At 38.2% G+C, this 20,728-nt stretch overlaps 1 protein-coding gene and 1 long non-coding RNA gene across 3 annotated transcripts; both read left to right on the plus strand.

The window, feature by feature from the left end:
- Positions 1-1,903: 1,903 nt before the first annotated feature.
- Positions 1,904-3,329, plus strand: LOC131003312 (uncharacterized). The gene is made up of 4 exons (XM_057929823.1): positions 1,904-2,214; positions 2,358-2,476; positions 2,719-2,795; positions 2,991-3,329. Exons 1-4 carry the CDS (start codon positions 2,163-2,165, stop codon positions 3,133-3,135), a joined length of 393 nt encoding a protein of 130 aa, XP_057785806.1. The 5' UTR covers positions 1,904-2,162; the 3' UTR covers positions 3,136-3,329.
- Positions 3,330-15,416: 12,087 nt separating this feature from the next.
- LOC131003320 (uncharacterized) lies at positions 15,417-20,248 on the plus strand. 2 transcript variants are annotated; one of them, XR_009094604.1, is made up of 3 exons: positions 15,417-15,527; positions 19,250-19,312; positions 19,959-20,248. It is a non-coding gene; the product is annotated as an uncharacterized LOC131003320 (long non-coding RNA). The 2 variants fall into 2 exon arrangements; XR_009094605.1 differs by lacking the exon at positions 15,417-15,527 and having other exon boundaries at positions 19,232-19,312.
- Positions 20,249-20,728: the final 480 nt, after the last annotated feature.

Consider the following 20,728-nt stretch of genomic DNA (forward strand, 5'->3'; position numbering starts at 1 on the left):
ACTAGCTAGACATAGTAAAATAAAACATCAACATAATTAAAAATAACGCAATTGCAAAAACTGAAATATATAAAAACCGAATAAAAACTGAAGTAACGGCTTGAATCTTCAATCTTGATCCAAGCCTTGAAAACTAGAAAACAATAAAATTCTAAAGCTAGAAAACTGAAAATATGAATGCTAGGGTTCGGGTGGTTCCTCTCAATAGGTCAAAAGAAGACCTATTTATAGATTTCGGATTTCCTTCGGATCACCATGGAAGTTGCCATGCAAAGTAGAATTCTAAAGGTAATAGAATCGTGTGAAATAAGGCAACTCTCCAGCTGGATGCGCGCTCCGGAAAATACTCCTACTCTCGCCGAATTCGCAGCTCTCGCCAGAGGAATGGATGTCACCAGGGTAACGGGTCACGCCAGAGGAATGGATGATTTCTCTGATATCGCCAGAGAAGTGGGTCGCCAGCGGAATGGTGATTTCTCTGCTATCTCGATTCCGTTGTAATGGACTTTTGCGATTCCGCTGTAATGGCTCCCCTCTGACTCTCACTTGGCTGCTCTGACTATTGACTCCTCTGGTAATGACTTCGCTACACTGGCTTCTTGATTTCGCTGACTCCAGAGAAATGGTGATTTCTCTGGCGATTGATTCCGCTGCACTGGAGACTTGAGGTCTTTGATTTCTCTGACTCCAGAGGAATGATGATTTCTCTGACTCTGGAGACCAGAACACCTAGAAAACGCCAAATTCATCAAAAATTCTCCAAAACTGCATTCTTCTATCTCGAAAGCCTAAATCTCCTGCAAAGCATAAAATATACCATAAACGCACCAATTTCCAGAAGATTATCTTAAAACATGCACATACAAACCCTTAAAAATAGAGTAAATTAAGCATAAATCAAACATACACCTGCAATTAATTAATATTGTAGTATAAAAGTAATCCATTGTGCGTACTTTATTTTATGCTGCTTTTCTGTTTTTCATACGATAATGTTGGGTTGATTGTTCCATCATTCTATCCAACATTTTTGTATTTGCGAAAGCAATAGAACTTTCAGTATATATTGAGTTGTGTAAACTGTGATAGTTCATGAAGTTGATTATTTATCCAATATAAATATTTTTGTGCGCTCTATATTATTTAATACTCGCATTCTTTATAAATTGAGATTCTCATTTAATCTAACACGTTAAATGAGAATTGTGTACACAAGATTAGTGGCTCGATGAGTTGATTGTCATCGTGACTAACAAACAGGCGTTATGAGGAAAGAAAATTGGATCAAAATTGGCAAACTTTTAGCAAAAAATATATGAACTGGATTTAGTCGTACATAGAACGTGTTGTAATGTTCATGTACAAGTTCAAATGCAAAGGTTACTATATGATTTACCATCGGATTGTTATTTTGTTTTCGGAGTTGGATATATTTATGTTACATGTCTCATAATCCTAAATAAAAAAAATTTGAGTCTACCATCACTTATTCCACATGTTAGTTATCAATTGATTGAAATATGTGTCTTCTAAAAAACTCATCTTCAATTATCTGGCAGCTGTAAATGATCAATTGATTCAAATATGTGTCTTCTAAAAAAACTCATCTTCAATTATCTGGCAGCTGTAAATGATGAGGATATATATAAACTAAATAAAGTAACTCTAGTTAATGTCAATCCAACAAAATTGCTTTGTGAAAAGCAGCAAATTTGCACAATAGAAAGTTGTTATCGATGTCGGTTTGATAAAAACTAACCAACATGATTGACACCAATTTTGCTAGTAGATATACGTACAAATAAAAATATCCAATCTAACTAATAAGTAATGATGATGTGATATATCAAATCTATGGGCAACTACAAAATTCTGAGCATGTCCTCACATCAAAAACCGGCTTCCAAAGTCCAAAGTTTTATCTACTATCTATATTATATGCTATTAGTCGTGCTAAATAAAATTAAAATATTTGTCCTGTCACATGAAGATAAGATCACGCCAAAATTGATGGCCCACCACACTCACCACCAAAAATCATGGCCCACCAACCATTCCACTCAGCAATTCTATCTCTTATATAATGCATCACTTCTTAATAAAGTTGTAATAAAACTAAGTTCACTTACAAAGTTTGAGTTGCAAGAAAGATTCATTCAATTATGGGTTCTCTTATGGCAGGTTGGGGATCTAATGTCGAAGATCCTAAAGCTGGTTAGTATATACATTTTTGTCTCTTTATTATTTAAAGACTTTTGTTTTCTTGTAATTAATTTAATTCATGATTAATTATGCTTGCCTCGATTATTGATAGATTCTGCATATTTTAATTTGGTTTTTTTTTTTTTTCCCTGTAGTTAAGTTTACAAGGAATAAATCACTGACCAAGGATGAAATTGAAGCCTTTTGGAAATCGAAGAAACTGAAAGAGGAGGAACACCTAAGAGATATCTCTCTTCTCTCACCTCGAACCCAGGTTAATTTTCTTTTTAAATGACTTTTACAAAGAAGTAGGTCTTATTTAATGCTTGATTATTATTAGATGATATTGTATTTTATTCTTCCAAAAAGTCTTTCATCACCTTTTGTAAGTTGTAACTATCATTCAGGAGCACTTTAGAGGTCTGGATATTAATTAAATTCGGTTATATATAGATTTATGTATGTAAATTTCCAATTGATCGTAACATATAATTATCGTGGGTATAATATATGCAGAAAATTATATTCGAAGAAGCTGTTGAAAGATGTGAGGGTGCAGAAAAGGATCTCCTAGAGTTACAAAAGAATGGCTGGTATGTACATATATATCATATTTTATGATGGTTTAGGTAAAAAAATAGTAAACAATAAAGATATGACAATATCTATAAATTGGAACTAAAAAATCACAGATGGATTAGTGTTGAAGAATAACTTAATTTATTAATAAGCTTTGTGTTTTTTTATGTAAATGAGATTATTATTAATTTTCTTTAAAAAAAATTCAGGTGGATAAGCAGTAACTGGGCATTTCTGAATGAACCACCGGTAATTCCACAAGAAGGCAGTGGACACAAGTATGTATCACAGTACCATGTTGCTGATGTAACCGGTTCGACCACGGCCCACGGGCGGACCGGCGTCAGTTCGTAAACCGCCCGGTCGAATGCAGTGGTGATGTAAATTTTTAATAACTGACCTAATGTTAAGGCGTGTGTGAGATTATATTTTGAGAAACTTACCTCTAAATGAATTTTGTGTGTTTTTTACTCTTAGAAATCTCCTTTGTCGGTGCGGACCTGAAAATCGATATGAGTTGAATTATAATGTGCTTTATTTCTGTTAAATATGGAGTCTTCAAATTTACCCGTCCCCTCGAGTCTTCAGTTAACGATAATATCGATGATTAATTCTTAACTATTATGCAATTGCACGGAACATAATATATTTTTATTATTTTTAAAATTTTAAATTATATTAAAATGTCAAAATGCATTATTTATGAGTTATATTAATGAATAACAATAAAAATTATGTTAATTTAAATATAAGTATACATTTAATTTAAAATGGTGCATAAAATATATTTTATTATTTTTAAACTTTTAAATTATATCAAAATGTCAAAATGCATTATTTATAAGTTATATTAATGAATAACAATAAAAATTATGTTAATTTAAATATAAGTATACATTTAATTTAAAGTGGTGTATAATAATAATATTATTACCGTAACTAGTATAATATTGAATTTAATGAGTATTTTATAATAATAATAATAATTAAATATGTACAATAATAATTAAATTTATGAATTATAAAGTAAATAATTTAAATCAATCTCAAAAAACTAACATTAAACCATCAGCAGCAAAATTAAAAGCCGTCATTTAATATAATAATTTTGGGCTCTCAAAAATTTAAATTATATTAATATTAAAAGTTTATATTTAAATAGGTCAAACCTAATTAAAAAGATTTGGAAAAACATGAACAATGTAAAAAGAAAGATATAACAAAAAACAAAAAATATGTTTATATAAATTAATAAACAATTCGTACACATAATTAAATAAACTTATATAATATTTTAAGGGGTAATTGCTGCAAAAACCATATACTTTTTCGATTTTTGATTTTTTTCCATGACAAAAAAAATCTGAACAGAAACTCATGAATTAGAAAATTAATTGCAATTTTCCCCGTGTCCATTTTGTCCCCGCGCCCATTAAATAAACTTATATAATATTTAAGGGCTAATTGTGGCAATTAACCCATATTTTAAATTCTAATTCTTAGATATATAACTAATTTTTTATTTGCAAATTCATATTAAAATTAATACAAACTTTCTTCTCCTTTTTTAAGGCACAAATTTTATTCTCTGTAATTGCATAATAACAATTGTAATTTAAAATAATTATAATTAAACAATCATGTAAATTTTTTTAAAATGAAAAAAACGGCATCTAATTATTTTTCACCAACAAACGAAAATAAAATTAAAAATGAGTATAATGTTCAACATTACAGATAAATGAATTAGAACAAAAAATAATTTTGATATTTTAAAAGATCATAACTTATTAGTTTCAAATTCATTTTAGAATGTTTAAATTGAATTAATGATCTTCTCGTGATTTTTAATTTAATATTTATTCTAAATATTTTTTTAACAATTGAAGTTAACGATTTTTTGAAATGATTAAATAGAAAAAAATAAAACATAAGAGATAATTATTTTTTTTGTAAAAATTGATAGGAGAGATAGAATTTGAAGGTAAAAAAATATATTTTTTGTAAAAATTAATAGGAGAGAGAATTTGAAGGTAAAAAAAACTCTTCTTTTATATTGTCTCCGTCTATGAAAGAACTTACTAATTTTCCTTTTGGAACGTTTACTAAAAAACTTCTTACCTAATTTTTAAACAATATATCACCATTTATAAAGTTATAATACTCCATTTATCCTTATTTTTCACATTTTCACTATTTTTAATACTGCTTACAATATCTTTTCATCACTATTAATACACTCTAAAAGAATAACTAATCTATAAAACATGTGGTGAGATGTGATGTAACAACCAATGTGAGTATGTGTGCAGATACAACAACATAGTAAGTAACAAATACTGTATCAGAAACGAACACCAAGAATGATAACTCAGCTCCGTTAAACAACCTACGTCTGAGGGCCTCACTCGTGGAAAATTATCCACTATGAAGTTAAGATATACAAATGACTTACACAATAAGGCTCCATTTTACTTAGCCTCTACATTTTCCCAAAACCTCACCAACGGTGAATGACTGAAAGCTAGACAACGACTAACTTCTTATGCGTGAATACCAACGGACACCACCTAATCCCTTGATGAACAAGAACCAAATAAATAAGAGTTTATAATTCTTTTACAATGTACACTCAAGTGTATAACTCACAAACACTCTTTTGCTAGTGTAAAGAAAAGTATTGTAACAGAAACAATACTACAGACAGTACCAGTTCAGGGGGGCACCTAGCAAGAACAAGAATACTCTACTACATTGCTAGAGCTATTATGCACGAAATTCCCCCAGCCTTTTTGCACGAAATATGACCTCTTTATATAGATATAAAATCATAGACTCCTTCTTCAAGTATAACTCATACATGAGTATCTTGTTAAACTTTGATGTTGATATTTTAAAGAGAAGAAGTCCATCACATGTAAAACTCTATGATGAAATCGAGTGCTTATTGATGAGCCCAGGTTTGTGCTCTGTTTTCGAGTCTTTATTAGGGTTAGATAAAGTCTTTTTCCTTTGTTTTTGTGTGTTCTGTCGCCTAGAAGGGCGTAGTTTCAGAGCAGGGCCTGTATTTGGACAGAATGAGATTTTGGTGCAGAAATGATGCTACATCCCGCGAAAGAGGCATGGTTTTGAAGTCGAGGAATTCTGGAGAGCTTGGCGAGCTGAACAAGGATCAAAAGTCTGAAAAGCAGCAAGTTGGGCAAACCAGTCCTTTGCCTATAAAGTACCGCGTGGGATCTAGCAGACACAAGGTAGAAAGTGGAGAAGAGAAGGTAGAAGACAGAAGAAGCGCAGTAGACGGGAGATGTAGGATTGCGGTGTAGGAAGCTTGATATGGGCCGAAGGTGTTAGCATCCAAGAAGAGACCGACATGGCTAACTCTATGCCTTGCTCAAAGAAGGAAACAAATCTTGCAAGACTAGGTCTGGTAATTTGGATGCATCTCCCTTCCAAAGTGGATCCGGCTGCAACATCATGGACTGGGCCTTCGTGATGCCCTAATCGCGCCTATAAGAACCCAAGGAGTTCCTCCGAAGAGGGGGTGACATTGAGGAACCGGCTGTTGCTCAAGAAGTTATTTTGTTCGTACTTAGAGCTTTGCCCAGGCTGTGGGCGTAGTTAGATTTATTTTTGTTTATGCTTGGAATAACACTTTTGCCCGTAAGTACTCTTTTAATTTCACAAGATTAATTAAGTACTTTTATTTATGTCTTCCTTTATGTCTTTTGCTTTGGTTATTTACTTTATGTTCGGCTAGTTTTATATTCTGATTTGGGTGAGATAAGTTGAACATGAATTAAATAGCTCGAGAGGTCTAATTTGGGCATAAGAACTGTACGAGCATATTCTCGATACACTAGGTTTGATTCTAATTCGGTTTAAACAACTTGGTTAATTAATTGATCACTAGTTAACTAGGGAGTTTTGGCCACAAGTAAACTTTGGGCAAATGCGACAAACCATCGACCTTCAAAATAGTACAACGAGTGTTGGAGCCTTGACTGTGGTGAAATATTCCGTGTTAGAATCAAGTTGGGTCTATCTCATTCCAAATGCACTTTGGGCAAAGCACTCTTAGCGAGAGGTCAACGTCGAGAGTGGATGTTGCCCGGGGTAGTTAATTCACATTAGCTGATAACTTCTAAGGGATTATACACTGAAAGGATAGATTGGGCAGAGGGTTGTTGCGTGCGTGACGCGTGACAATGATGGTGTAATTGTCTTTTGCCTATAACCAACGGGTATGCAAGTATAGTGAATTATCTTTGCACCAATGACCGAGTGCCTAATTCATGTTTAGCGAGTCAAACCCAAGTCAGAATTATTTTATTATTTGATCAAGTTACTTTTGTGATTTCAGTTTGGTCCGAAACCCTGTTCTGCCCATAAGCCAGTTATGGTCAGAACCAATCAGAAAACAAAACTTTTTTTAGTGACACCCTTGCGGGAGAAGTTACTGATCAATTCCCTGTGAATTCGACTCTGGACTTACCACTAGCTAGTCTAATTGTGGGCACATGATAAAATTATTTGCGCGAAACTCAAACGACGACTTCATCACTTATCCAACATAAATAATACTCTGAATATAATTTATTGTGCTTATCCATAAGATTACAGATCATGTGCATATTCTAAAATAGGTAGATAACACAACTGGTATCTCATAAGGTATCAATAACGTTTCAAGATGTCTACAAAATGACAACAACAAAATAGAGTATTTCAAACTTTAATATTTTCAATAATTTTTTCTTATGTCACTCATTCCTAAAAAATTCTTTCTTAAACGAAAGAAATATATTATATGTAGATTTTATGAGCTGCACTCTCGATCACAGCATGGGCTCTCCATTGGTGGGCCGGCCCACAGGCCTCCGTGTTTGTAATGACCCGACTTTTTATTAAGGATTATATACTTTTAATTACTGATTTAAGGATTGATTATGGTAATTAGAGTTCAGCATCCATTAATAAAATACGAACTTATATGAATTTGATAATTTATATATATGATGATTTATTTTTTTATTTTCAATAGATGATGCACTCAAAATATATTTTGAGTCCATTAATTTATTGTGGAGAATTTAACACTGAAGTGTTAAATATGAATCTTTTATCGATTTTTACTTAAGCCCATGAGTAATTTAATTTATGTTAGAAGCAAGCTCAAATGGATTTTATGCTTCAATAAGAATTAGGTTTATATGTCTTAATGTATTTAAATGAGTTTGGAACCATATAATTAATATATTAATCTCTTAGATATTTTAATGATTAAATTTGAATAATCCTAAGCATGCTGAATCCTAAGCATGCTGAAGAATTTACTACGCATGCTGAAGAAATTCTTCAGTCATACAAAGCTAGCTGAAGTGTTCATACTTGTCAGCTAAAGAATTTCCACGATCCTCACCACCCCATTTTTCTTTTATAATCTACACCATTCTTCACCCAATCCTCACCACTTCACCATTTCTAAATTCTGCAGCAAGTTCACACAGCAACTACACTACCAGACCAAGGTTTTCTTCTTAAACTGAGCTCGTTTATTTTGAGCTCTCTATTTCGTTCAACTGTTACAGAGAACCACCAACACATACCAATTTCTCATATTCCATTTTTATGTGCATATGCAGCCTGTTATAAACAGAATTTACATGTATAAATGGAGGGTTGAAATTACATGAATGAATGTTTAAGTGCAGTACGCTTTATTGAAGTACATTTACAGTATTTGAAAATGAATTCAGTAAAAAGCCTATTTCTATGTTTTGAACTGAATATGAGGCTTGAACCCTGTTTTGTATGTGTGAGTCGAGATCAGAGGGAGGCGGCAGCCGCGGTGGCTCGTCGCCGGCGACGGAGCGGCGGCGGTGAACCTGCCGTTGTCTCCGATCTGCCAAGAAAGGGAAAGAGGAGTTTCAGTTTTTAATTTTAAAAAAAAAAAAGGGAAAAAGATGAGGAAATTTAAAATGAAAGGAGAAGGGGAAACTTAGGGTTTACCTGGGCTGTCTCCGGCGACGACGGCTCCTCAACGGCCGTGGGCCTGTGCAGCCAGCGAGAGGGAGGGCGACGCGGCGGCGCGGCTTACGCCGTGTCTGCCGGCGTGTGTGGCAGTGAGGTTAGAGAGAGAGATCGAGATGAAGTTGAGAGTTAGGGATAGAGAGAGAGGGAGAACAAGGGGCGGCCGTGGCGTTGAACGGCGGCGGCGGATCTGCCGCGAGGATGAGGGAGCAGGCGGCAGCCCGGCGATGGCGGCACACCGCGGTGGTGGTGTCTGCTGCGCCTGGTTCCAGCGGCCGAGGGAGCGAGAGAGATAGAGGAGAAGGGAGGGGAGGAGGCGACGGCGAGGCGGCGCGCCGGAGGCGGCGCCGCCCTCAGCCGAACAGAGAGGGAGAGACGAGAGAGGGAGCCATAGAGAGAGAAAGGAGGATAGGCGCAGCTGATGTGTGTGTGATAGAAGGTGTAATTGTGTGTGTATATTTAGGTTAGGAATTGGGCCGGGTTGGGCCGATTTTTTTTGAAATGTTGGGCTCCCTCTTGGGCCGATTTTATTAATTGTTTGGGCCGAGACTTGGGCCGATTTTAATAAGTGTTTGGGCCCTTATTTAATTAACAGATGGGCTTCGATTTAAATGTTTGGGCTCGGCCCTTTACAAATAAAATCTGATGGGCTTCTTTTAATTAAAGGATTTGGGCTTATTTTAATTTAATTGTTTGGGCCTTATTCAAAGAAAAACATGATAGACTTAATTTATCTAATTAATTTGGGCTTATATCTATTTAAATTATTTGAGCTCTTAATTATTAATTTAAATTGAGCTTGATTAATTTAATTATATATTGACCTTTAAATTAATTATTTAAGTGGAGTTCTTTATTTCAAGTATTTATAAATGGATTATAAAATAAAATATTTTGAGTTAAACTCTCATTTAAATTAATTCTTTTCAAATGACTTATTAATATGGATTATTTGAAAATGATTAAATGATTTTAAAAATAAGAAAGCATGATCTATGATGATATAATTTATCTATGTAATATTATAGGATTTGTTTTTAAATGACGGAATATTTGACTTGATGACATAAATAGAACGAGTTATGATTAATGCGCATGTTGATGTTCGAATAAATAGTTTCGAACCTAAATGATAGTTATGTGATAATGTTTTGAGTTTAAGGTTTTGACGAGATAAGATTAATAATCCGACCTCATAAGACGAGCTTTAATTCCTTAAATAGGATTAGCATCTCATAATTTAATTAAAGGAATATGAGTCATGCATAATCATTTCACGCATCCTCATTTATTGAGATTTTTCGAGAATTAGAATCTTATTTTATTTTCTCGGATTAAAGGTCAAGCACCAGAGTTAGAGCTAAACCGTGAGTCTGCTATTCAGGTGGGCTTTCTACGTATAAATTAAAACCATATATATTAGAATTGCTAAGACTTTATGCTTATGAATTTAAATGATATTGTCAATGCCTAAATGCTTTATGTTTTATTATTAATTGCCTATCTGATGTTAATCGAATTCGGATTCTGGATGGGACCGCAAATCCCTTCGGAATTAGTGTACACCTTGTGATCGTGAGTCATCTAGCGGGTTGGCCGATCATAGTGTCCGTAGAGGGAGGCCTCCCTCTCGGCACGAGTTACTGATATGGTGATTAATGATATAAAATACCTGCGCGGGTTATTGATGAAAGAAATGATATTATGTTTGGTAAATACGAGTCTTTAAAGGAAAACCCTCGTATCTTACTACTGTTGAAAGGCTTGACAATAAAATATTATGCATGTATGTAAATTTCGGCAAGTGTCCACTAAGTACTCTTGTACTTAGCCCTGTATGTATTTATAAATGTGCAGGTTGAGCTGTGATCGAGGATGTAGTGTGCAAGAGGAGCTTTTGTCGATCTAGGATGATTACCTCAGAGTAGAGTATATGTCTTCATACATATACTCAAATTGTTATTCCGCTGCGAACACTGATTATGTTAAGATATTATGTCATTTGTCAAACAATATGTATTATTTAATAATGTACTAAAACCATTGAGTACCCCGTTTTGGGATAATATTATGTACGGTCCCCTTGTGGCCTTCGTTGATATCTAGATATTTCGATTGATTTCTTTATACAAGTCGAGTCATCAAGAAAACGAATATGCCCTTTCTAAATCCCGCTCCTAAATTCCCTCCCTTAGTCGCGGTTTTCCCGAATTTGCTATCCTTAGCAAGTGCGGTCGTGACAGAATGGTATCAGAGCGAGGTTTTGCTCTGAGTACTACTCATTCCTTCTAAGTTGAGTCTAGATTAAGTAAGTAAATACACTTTGAACTAGTTGACAAAAGCTTGGCACTACATCTCGTCACGCTCAACGGAGGTTATGGTAAGTACTTTCAAGTTTTAATTAAGTTAATTTCTTGAAATGTATGAAGCATGAATAAGTATGACTATGGTATGAATCACAAGAACTTAGAACTGTTAAGTTATATATGCTCACTCTCACGACGGAACATAGAAGAGAACTTAGGGAGATGCCTTAACTTTTTCTTCATGTTACGATGACATCGACAATGACGGTCGAAATAGAGAAAGAAGAATCACACGAAGGGTCGCATGATGAAACCACGAGCATGAAGATTGAGCAGCATAACGAACGCCAATAGTACGTTGATGGCATGGGCATAACTTAAATATTCGAGTGTTTTTCTACGATGAGATCTCGAATTAGCTTGGCCTTTTGAACTTATTTTGTTGAAACTTTTAGTGCTCGTTGCTAGATTTAAGAAAATATCATCATCGCATAACAAGCCCTAAGATCGGTAGATCATGACACTAGAGCTTTATGATGATTGTCGAATCCTTAATCTATGATTTAGTATTAGGGAGGTCCTTAATACAAGTTATGATTTTGTGCTTGAGAACTAGATTTAGATCACCTCTATGACATGTGCTTGAATACTAGATTTAGACGATGTTGTGATATCTAGATTTCACGAGTTATGATTTTCGAACCGATTCTTGATTGCCAAGTATAGATGTTTGGAACCATATCGTTTTAGTTACTTGTCACGTTTTACTTTGAGTTGATGATAGAACTTCTTTCGTTAGATGGCGAGGACTGTTTTCACCCGACGACGACCACTGCTCCCATGGGCTAGTCCAGAAGAGGTCGAGCAGTCCTACCGCACCTATGCTCCATGTCACGGGGATAACCTCGGACAGTTCCTCGCAGGTTTTCACAGACACTGGGTCGAGGCAAGTGCATATGGAGTATCAGGGTATGACGGTATCCAGAGGTTGATCTTACTGTTACCTTTCGAGTGGCAAGGATGGGCTAGGCAGATCTCTGCCCACTACATCTTTCGCCGAGAAGATTACCACGACCTCATGGGAGACTTCCCTAGCTTTATTGCGGAGCTTCAGATCTGTTTCACTTTGTGGGGCCGCGCCCCTCTAGGGCCCTACATCCTTCCGGGAGACTACGTACAAGTGGGGACGCCTTTGCCAGCGGAGACACCCGCTACTGCTCCTGAGCCCCCGATGGCCTTGCCACGAGACCCTCCACCACGTGCCTCAGTTCTAGGGCGCCGTGGTAGGCACGATGACGAGGCAGGCCCTTCTCGTCCACGGGCTCGTAGGGATTTCCCATCGCCTCCTGACTCAGTGATCCGAGCTACTACTCCTCCACCACCACTGATACCTACGATAGACGCAAGGTTTGAGGCTGCCATGGCAGATGTCGACAGGGTCATGGCCAACATGAGGGAGTTTCTAGATAGGAGCAAATACCCTATGCAGGAGGATGACGATACAGCGCAGTATGGTACGATAAGGATTACTCGTCCTGAACCCGTGCCAACTCCAGCTCCGATCAAGCCTCGTACCACGGCCAGGATCCGCACCAGAGACGATCCGATCCGTGAGATTATGGACGACATCTTCCGCTCAGCCCAGATCATGCAGGAGACAGGCGAGGGCCAGAGAGAGACTCTGTTGCCCAGCTGGGAGCCGGGCGAGGATGAGGAGGAGGACCCCGAGGAGGATGAGGAGGAGGACCCCGAGGAGGATCCAGAAGAGGACCCCCTGGCGTCACCGAGGAGCAGTCGTACCGCAACTCAGGATTCACAGATTTGATAGTTTTTAGCTTGTGAATGTACTCCGGAAACGATGATTCGTTCTAATGACTATGATTTTATTTATGTTGTCTCTAGCTAGCATTAGTACGGAAACGTTGGTCTCTAGGACGTTCCGTGAATAAGTACCCTTTTGTGATTGCTTAGCTAATAAGCCGGTACATCATAGGAAGTACTGGATAGACCTTACTTACATTTTGGTTGACGATGTAAAAGCCTCGATGAGACAATTTTCCATGATATATATATGACCCTAGCATGGGCTTTCTGCGACGATCTCGTATATGTTTTATGTTTCTCTACGGGTTTTATTCTTCACGAGTCAATTAAGAATATAGTAATTTAAAAAAAAATGTGACTTGTGCATGCAACGGTTCCTGTTATATTTTAGTTTTGGAGTTATGATAAGTTAAATTTGACAAACAGTTCTTTATTAATTACCTTAGAGACTCCTGTATAGAATGCGTTAAAATGGGTGTTTGTATTGTACAGAATGCCACCTAAACGAGGTCGCCCCGCTAGGAGGAACATTAACAACAATGGAAATCGTGATGAAATACCTGAGGGACGACGAAACGACAGGGAACCTACCCCACCCCCTCCACCCCCTGCTAGAAGGACTGAAGAACTGTTTCTTCGACAGAATCCGCCCACATTTACTGGGACAGGCGACCCAGCCGAGGCCGAAGCTTGGATACGCGCCTTGGAGCGTATCTTCACTTTCCTACACTGCACAGAAGAGGAGCGACTCTCGTGTATGTCTTTCCAACTAGCCGGATCGGCTGACTTTTGGTGGGAAGCCCGCCGAAAGACTCTGACTCCCGAACAATGGGCAGCGTACACTTGGGAAGACTTTAAGACGGGATTATATGATAAGTATATTCCCAAAAGCTACAGAAAGAAGAAGGAGGCTGAGTTCTATAGCCTGAAACAAGGGAAGAAGACGGTGACAGAGTATGACAGAGAGTTCTGCGATCTATCGCGTTATGCTCCACAACAGGTGGATACTGATGAGAAAATGGCGGAGAAATTTTGTGCCGGTCTGAGGCACGAGATTCGGATGACTCTAGCTAGTCATGGCGGACTCTCATACACTGAGTCTTTGAACAGGGCACTGGACATCGAAGCTGCGATGCCAGTAGAAAGGTTGGCTCCATCACAGACCCCAGCGCCAGCCAACCCACCTGCACGCCCTCAGAACTTTAAAGGGAAGCGCAACTGGAACGACCATGGAGGAAATGAAAACCAGACTAACAAGAGGCCATGGCAAGGAAATGCGCCATTGAGACAATATCAGCAACAAGGACAAGGGAAGCAACAGGGTCCTGCCCCGGCTGGAGGCAGCCAAAGACAAAATGAAGTTCCCCTTTGTCCAAAATGCCACAAACCACATCGTGGTGTCTGTAAGGCTGGAACTGACAGTTGCTACACGTGTGGCCAGAAGGGCCACTACTCCTCACAATGCCCCAACAAACAGCAGGGCGCGGCAATCAGGGCCACTTATGCCCAGCCCCTGCAAGCAGTTCAAGGGCAACACCAGCCCCGCCAACAACAACCATACCAGCAGCAATACCAAAACAAGCACCAACAGCGCCAACAGCAACAGAGGCGGCAGCAACCATTGCCGCAGCAGGCGAGAGCCTTTGCTCTCACCCAAAACCAGCCCGAGAAAAACCAGGGAAACCTGGCAGGTATGGGCAAGCTTAAAGGTTTTTCCATAATGATTCTGTGTAGTAGCCCGCTCTTTTAATTATGATTAAAATTAGTAAATGCAATTTTTATAAATGAATCCAGTTTATGGTCCTGATTTTTTTTTTTTATCAAAAACGAAGTTATTATTTTAGCTTTATACTTTTATAAAGTATGAGAAAAACGCGACGAGGATTATTGAGCCATTCAATAATCATTATTTTCAAGTTATAACTGACTTAGCAAAGTCGTGTTATTTATTAATCGAAAAAAACAGAAGCAGTTATATTTTATTAGTGCTAATAGAAGTCGAGAAATTATTCCGACTGCAACGCAGATTAAATATACGTATTTAATTTATACACGAATAATGAGCAGAAGCCAGTATTTGATTGCAAAAACGCGATTAAATATACAGAATCAATCAAGAAGACAACCAAATCAATTAGCAAAAGCAAAAGTTTTTTTTCCAATCAATTAAAGTTTACACGCCTTTGCTCCACCAAACTTCCCACCTACTCCATCAGCTACCCACCACCCTTTGCTCCCTCTCTTTACAGCCACCAAGAGCTTTCTCCAAAGAGCATAGAAGCCTCCACTTCGTTCAGCCAAGTTCTCAAGGTAAACCTTGCTTTAATGTCTCACCTTCTTCGAATGATCACCTGCAATTACTGAAACAACAACACAAAATTTCAGTTCCAGTTCATTCGACACGCCGTATCCGAAAAGCAAGTTAAAACATTCATTCAATTCTCTGCCAAACTTTAAGTTCATTCATTTCAGTTCTTTTAACTCAAAAGCTTCAACAGCCACCCAAACACAAAGCAATCACAGGTCAAGCGCGAGAGTAAGAACTACACAAGGAGTTAGAGTACCTTAGCAAAACTTTGCTATCAGGTGGGCAATTTCTTACGCGTAAATAAAATGCTATGCATGTGTTATGCTTTAAAATGCAAATTGGATCTTCAAGTGTGGTATGCTTTATTATGCTTTACGCTAAATGATTTACGCTTGATTACGCTTGAATGCTTTACGCTGATAAGTTTATGCCTGTGATTGATGCTTGCGTCTGTTGGGGGAGGCCTCCCTCAACAGTACGATGCCGTGTCCGTTGAGGAGGGCCTTCCTCACGGCGCGATGCCCGTGTCCGCTGAGAGAGGCCTCTCTTGCGGCGCGATGCCAGTATGCCAGTATGCCAGTATGCCAGTATGCCAGTATGCCAGTGTTACAACGTCTATTGGGGGAGGCCTCCCTCAATAGTACGATGCCGTGACCGCTGAGGGAGGCTCCCCCTCACGGTGCGATGCCCGTGTTCGTTGGGGAAGGCCTTCTCCACGACACGATGTTTGTTAATGAAGATTGATGATGAAGAATGCCCTTATACTATTTATGAATTTGGAAATGTTTAATGAGCAAATGATATGAAAGAAACTCATGCCTCTTATGCGATATTGTGAAATTGTTAATGATGTTATGTTATATGCTTGGCACTGCCCACTGAGTACTCTTTTACTCAGCCCTTCGTATGTTTATGTTTGTGCAGGTTGAGTTGTGATGGGCGATGAAGTGTTGCTGAGTGGAGTTTTTGTTGAACTTAAAGTAGGCTCAGAAAGGATACATGTCCTCATACATGTATCTCAGTTATGCATTCCGCTGTAAACACTGATTATTTCAGTTACACCTTCCGTTGCAAACTCTGATAATGTTTTAGCCAAGCCCCTAACGATGCCTTTTTCCTTTTAAGGAATATAACGCGAATACAAGTTCTTTGAGTACCCTTTTTATGCGAACTATGCCTTTTTCCTTTTTAAGGAATATTTCACGCGTATTCAAGCTCTTTGAGTATTCTTTTATGCACCCCTTTCTAAACCCGCTTCTTAATTTCCCTTCCCCAGTCATGGTTTTCCCGGATTAATTATCCTTAATTAAGGCCGGTCGTGACAGAGTGGTATCAGAGCAGTTCGTTTGCTCTGAGCCTAAGAGTTTATTCAAGCCAAACTTAGAATGTATCACTAAAGTGTCTAGAGTTCAATCGACAAAGCTCAGCACTTCATCGCATCACACTCAACGAAGCAGAATGGTAAGCTATTCCAAGTTTTGAGTTAATGTTTACAAAAAGTGAGAATTATCGTAATAGCAAAGTGAGTAACTGTTAATAGCTATGTTATGTTGTTATTGAATGAAATGATTTACGCAAGTACGATTAAGTATGCCTATGGAATAAATCCCTATGAACATAGAGCTATTAAGATATGAGATCACCACTACTACAGAACATAGAAGCAAACATAGAAGAAATTAGATTGTATCTTTTGGTGGCTATAGTGAAGGCAGCAAGATAAGTGATGCGTATAGAATAATTTTTAAGCTCATGATTTTATAGCCGCTATGAATCTCCATGACTTATGCTTAAGTATCCAATTTAGATGATGTGATATTATATGCTTAAGAATTGTTATGACTCATGGATTTGAGATGCTAAGGACCCTTAAAGCTTACTACATCAATGTTGTCATTGGAGTCTTGACTTGTTTACAAGTTAGAATAAGTTGACCTTTACAAGAATTCTTTAGAGGTTTGTATTAGATTATGCTAGAGTGTACTAATTGATACATCCCTGCTATCAGAATGCCGCCTAAGATAGGACACCCTGCGAGAAACAATAACAATCGCAGAAACCGTAACGATGTACCCGAAGAACCACAAGATGCTCGAGGACATAACCCATCCCCTCCGCCCCCAACTAGGAGAGTCGAAGAACTCTTTTTAAGGCAAAATCCACCTATGTTTGACGGAACGAGTGAACCGGCTGAAGCTGAGATTTGGGTGCGTGCAATGGAACGCATTTTCAACTTTCTACGTTGTACTGATGAGGAACGCCTATCTTGCGTCTCATTCCAACTAACAGGATCGGCTGACTTCTGGTGGGAAGCACGACGAAAAATTCTGACACCTGAACAATGGGCAAGTTATACTTGGAAAGATTTTAAGACAGGATTATATGATAAATATATTCCAAAAAGCTATAGGAAGAAGAAAGAAGTTGAGTTCTACGAGTTAAAGCAAGGAAAGAAATCTGTGGTTGAATACGACAAGGAATTCTGCAACCTGTCGAGGTTTGCTCCACAACAAGTAGACACAGAGGAGAAGATGGCAGAGAAATTTTGTGCCGGACTGCGGTACGAAATTAAGATGGCTCTAGCAAGCCACGGAGGACTCTCATACACGGAGTCTCTGAACAGGGCACTTGACGTTGAAGCTGTAATGCCATCGGACAAGTCAGCCCCATCGTTGATCTCAACGCCAAATGATCCACCAGTAGCCTCACATACTCTCAAAGGGAAGCGCAAATGGGACAACAACGAAGACAATATCAATCAGACTAGTAAGAAAGTGTGGCAAGAAAAGGAACGGGTCGAACAGTTTATTCAACCAAGGTACGAGGTACAGATTAACCTCGAGCCAACTGGGGGTAACCAAGGTCGGAAGGGAGTTTTACCTTGCCCAAATTGTGGTAAGATGCATAGGGGTATCTGTCGGGCTGGAACTAACGGTTGTTACAATTGTGGCCAAAAAGGTCACTACTCCACGCAATGCCCCAACAGATAACGAGGTTCAGCAATTAAGAACACCTGCACCCCTTGCCAGCAATATGTGGACACTTGCGAAATCAGCCTCAATCACATCAGTGAAAATCTTATGGAGACACCGCAGACAAGAGAAGTTACGTGGAAACTTGAAGACAAGATGAAGGAAAAATACCCCGAACTGTTTTAGCAGAGATATGCAAATTTCGGGACGAAATTTTTGTTAAGAGGGGTAGTATGTAGTAGCCCGCTCTTTTAATTATGATTAAAATTAGTAAATGCAATTTTTATAAATGAATCCAGTTTATGGTCCTGATTTTTTTTTTTTATCAAAAACGAAGTTATTATTTTAGCTTTATACTTTTATAAAGTATGAGAAAAACGCGACGAGGATTATTGAGCCATTCAATAATCATTATTTTCAAGTTATAACTGACTTAGCAAAGTCGTGTTATTTATTAATCGAAAAAAACAGAAGCAGTTATATTTTATTAGTGCTAATAGAAGTCGAGAAATTATTCCGACTGCAACGCAGATTAAATATACGTATTTAATTTATACACGAATAATGAGCAGAAGCCAGTATTTGATTGCAAAAACGCGATTAAATATACAGAATCAATCAAGAAGACAACCAAATCAATTAGCAAAAGCAAAAGTTTTTTTTCCAATCAATTAAAGTTTACACGCCTTTGCTCCACCAAACTTCCCACCTACTCCATCAGCTACCCACCACCCTTTGCTCCCTCTCTTTACAGCCACCAAGAGCTTTCTCCAAAGAGCATAGAAGCCTCCACTTCGTTCAGCCAAGTTCTCAAGGTAAACCTTGCTTTAATGTCTCACCTTCTTCGAATGATCACCTGCAATTACTGAAACAACAACACAAAATTTCAGTTCCAGTTCATTCGACACGCCGTATCCGAAAAGCAAGTTAAAACATTCATTCAATTCTCTGCCAAACTTTAAGTTCATTCATTTCAGTTCTTTTAACTCAAAAGCTTCAACAGCCACCCAAACACAAAGCAATCACAGGTCAAGCGCGAGAGTAAGAACTACACAAGGAGTTAGAGTACCTTAGCAAAACTTTGCTATCAGGTGGGCAATTTCTTACGCGTAAATAAAATGCTATGCATGTGTTATGCTTTAAAATGCAAATTGGATCTTCAAGTGTGGTATGCTTTATTATGCTTTACGCTAAATGATTTACGCTTGATTACGCTTGAATGCTTTACGCTGATAAGTTTATGCCTGTGATTGATGCTTGCGTCTGTTGGGGGAGGCCTCCCTCAACAGTACGATGCCGTGTCCGTTGAGGAGGGCCTTCCTCACGGCGCGATGCCCGTGTCCGCTGAGAGAGGCCTCTCTTGCGGCGCGATGCCAGTATGCCAGTATGCCAGTATGCCAGTATGCCAGTATGCCAGTGTTACAACGTCTATTGGGGGAGGCCTCCCTCAATAGTACGATGCCGTGACCGCTGAGGGAGGCTCCCCCTCACGGTGCGATGCCCGTGTTCGTTGGGGAAGGCCTTCTCCACGACACGATGTTTGTTAATGAAGATTGATGATGAAGAATGCCCTTATACTATTTATGAATTTGGAAATGTTTAATGAGCAAATGATATGAAAGAAACTCATGCCTCTTATGCGATATTGTGAAATTGTTAATGATGTTATGTTATATGCTTGGCACTGCCCACTGAGTACTCTTTTACTCAGCCCTTCGTATGTTTATGTTTGTGCAGGTTGAGTTGTGATGGGCGATGAAGTGTTGCTGAGTGGAGTTTTTGTTGAACTTAAAGTAGGCTCAGAAAGGATACATGTCCTCATACATGTATCTCAGTTATGCATTCCGCTGTAAACACTGATTATTTCAGTTACACCTTCCGTTGCAAACTCTGATAATGTTTTAGCCAAGCCCCTAACGATGCCTTTTTCCTTTTAAGGAATATAACGCGAATACAAGTTCTTTGAGTACCCTTTTTATGCGAACTATGCCTTTTTCCTTTTTAAGGAATATTTCACGCGTATTCAAGCTCTTTGAGTATTCTTTTATGCACCCCTTTCTAAACCCGCTTCTTAATTTCCCTTCCCCAGTCATGGTTTTCCCGGATTAATTATCCTTAATTAAGGCCGGTCGTGACATTCTGTTCGATACTGGTGCCTCGCATTCTTTTATATCTGCCCCTTGCGTAGATACCTTAGAAATCGAATCAGAACGAGCTAAGTGTGCCTTAAGAATCACTACACCCTCAGGAGGAAGATCTACCACCACACATGTTTGCTCGAACGTAGAATTTGAAATAGGAGAACTTAAGATGGTAGCGAACAATCTTAATATTCTGCTCATGTGGGACGTAGATATGATCTTAGGAATGGACTGGCTAGCTGAGAATCACGCCACCATCCTTTGTAGTGAACGAAAAATTTCTTTTCGACCACCTGGAAAGGAACCGACGGAATTTCACGGCATAGGTATGAAGAAAAGAGTACCAGTGATATCCGCATTACAAGG

This window comes from Salvia miltiorrhiza, unplaced genomic scaffold (genome assembly GCF_028751815.1).
Source record: "Salvia miltiorrhiza cultivar Shanhuang (shh) unplaced genomic scaffold, IMPLAD_Smil_shh original_scaffold_190, whole genome shotgun sequence".
NCBI lineage: Eukaryota > Viridiplantae > Streptophyta > Magnoliopsida > Lamiales > Lamiaceae > Salvia > Salvia miltiorrhiza.

Coding starts and splice junctions, on each gene's coding strand:
- LOC131003312 (XM_057929823.1), top strand. CDS start 2,163: ATGGGTTCTCTTATGGCAGGTTGGGGATCTAATGTCGAAGATCCTAAA. Junction 2,215..2,357: donor TGTCGAAGATCCTAAAGCTG/GTTAGTATATAC, acceptor TTTTCCCTGTAG/TTAAGTTTACAAGGAATAAA. Junction 2,477..2,718: donor TTCTCTCACCTCGAACCCAG/GTTAATTTTCTT, acceptor TAATATATGCAG/AAAATTATATTCGAAGAAGC.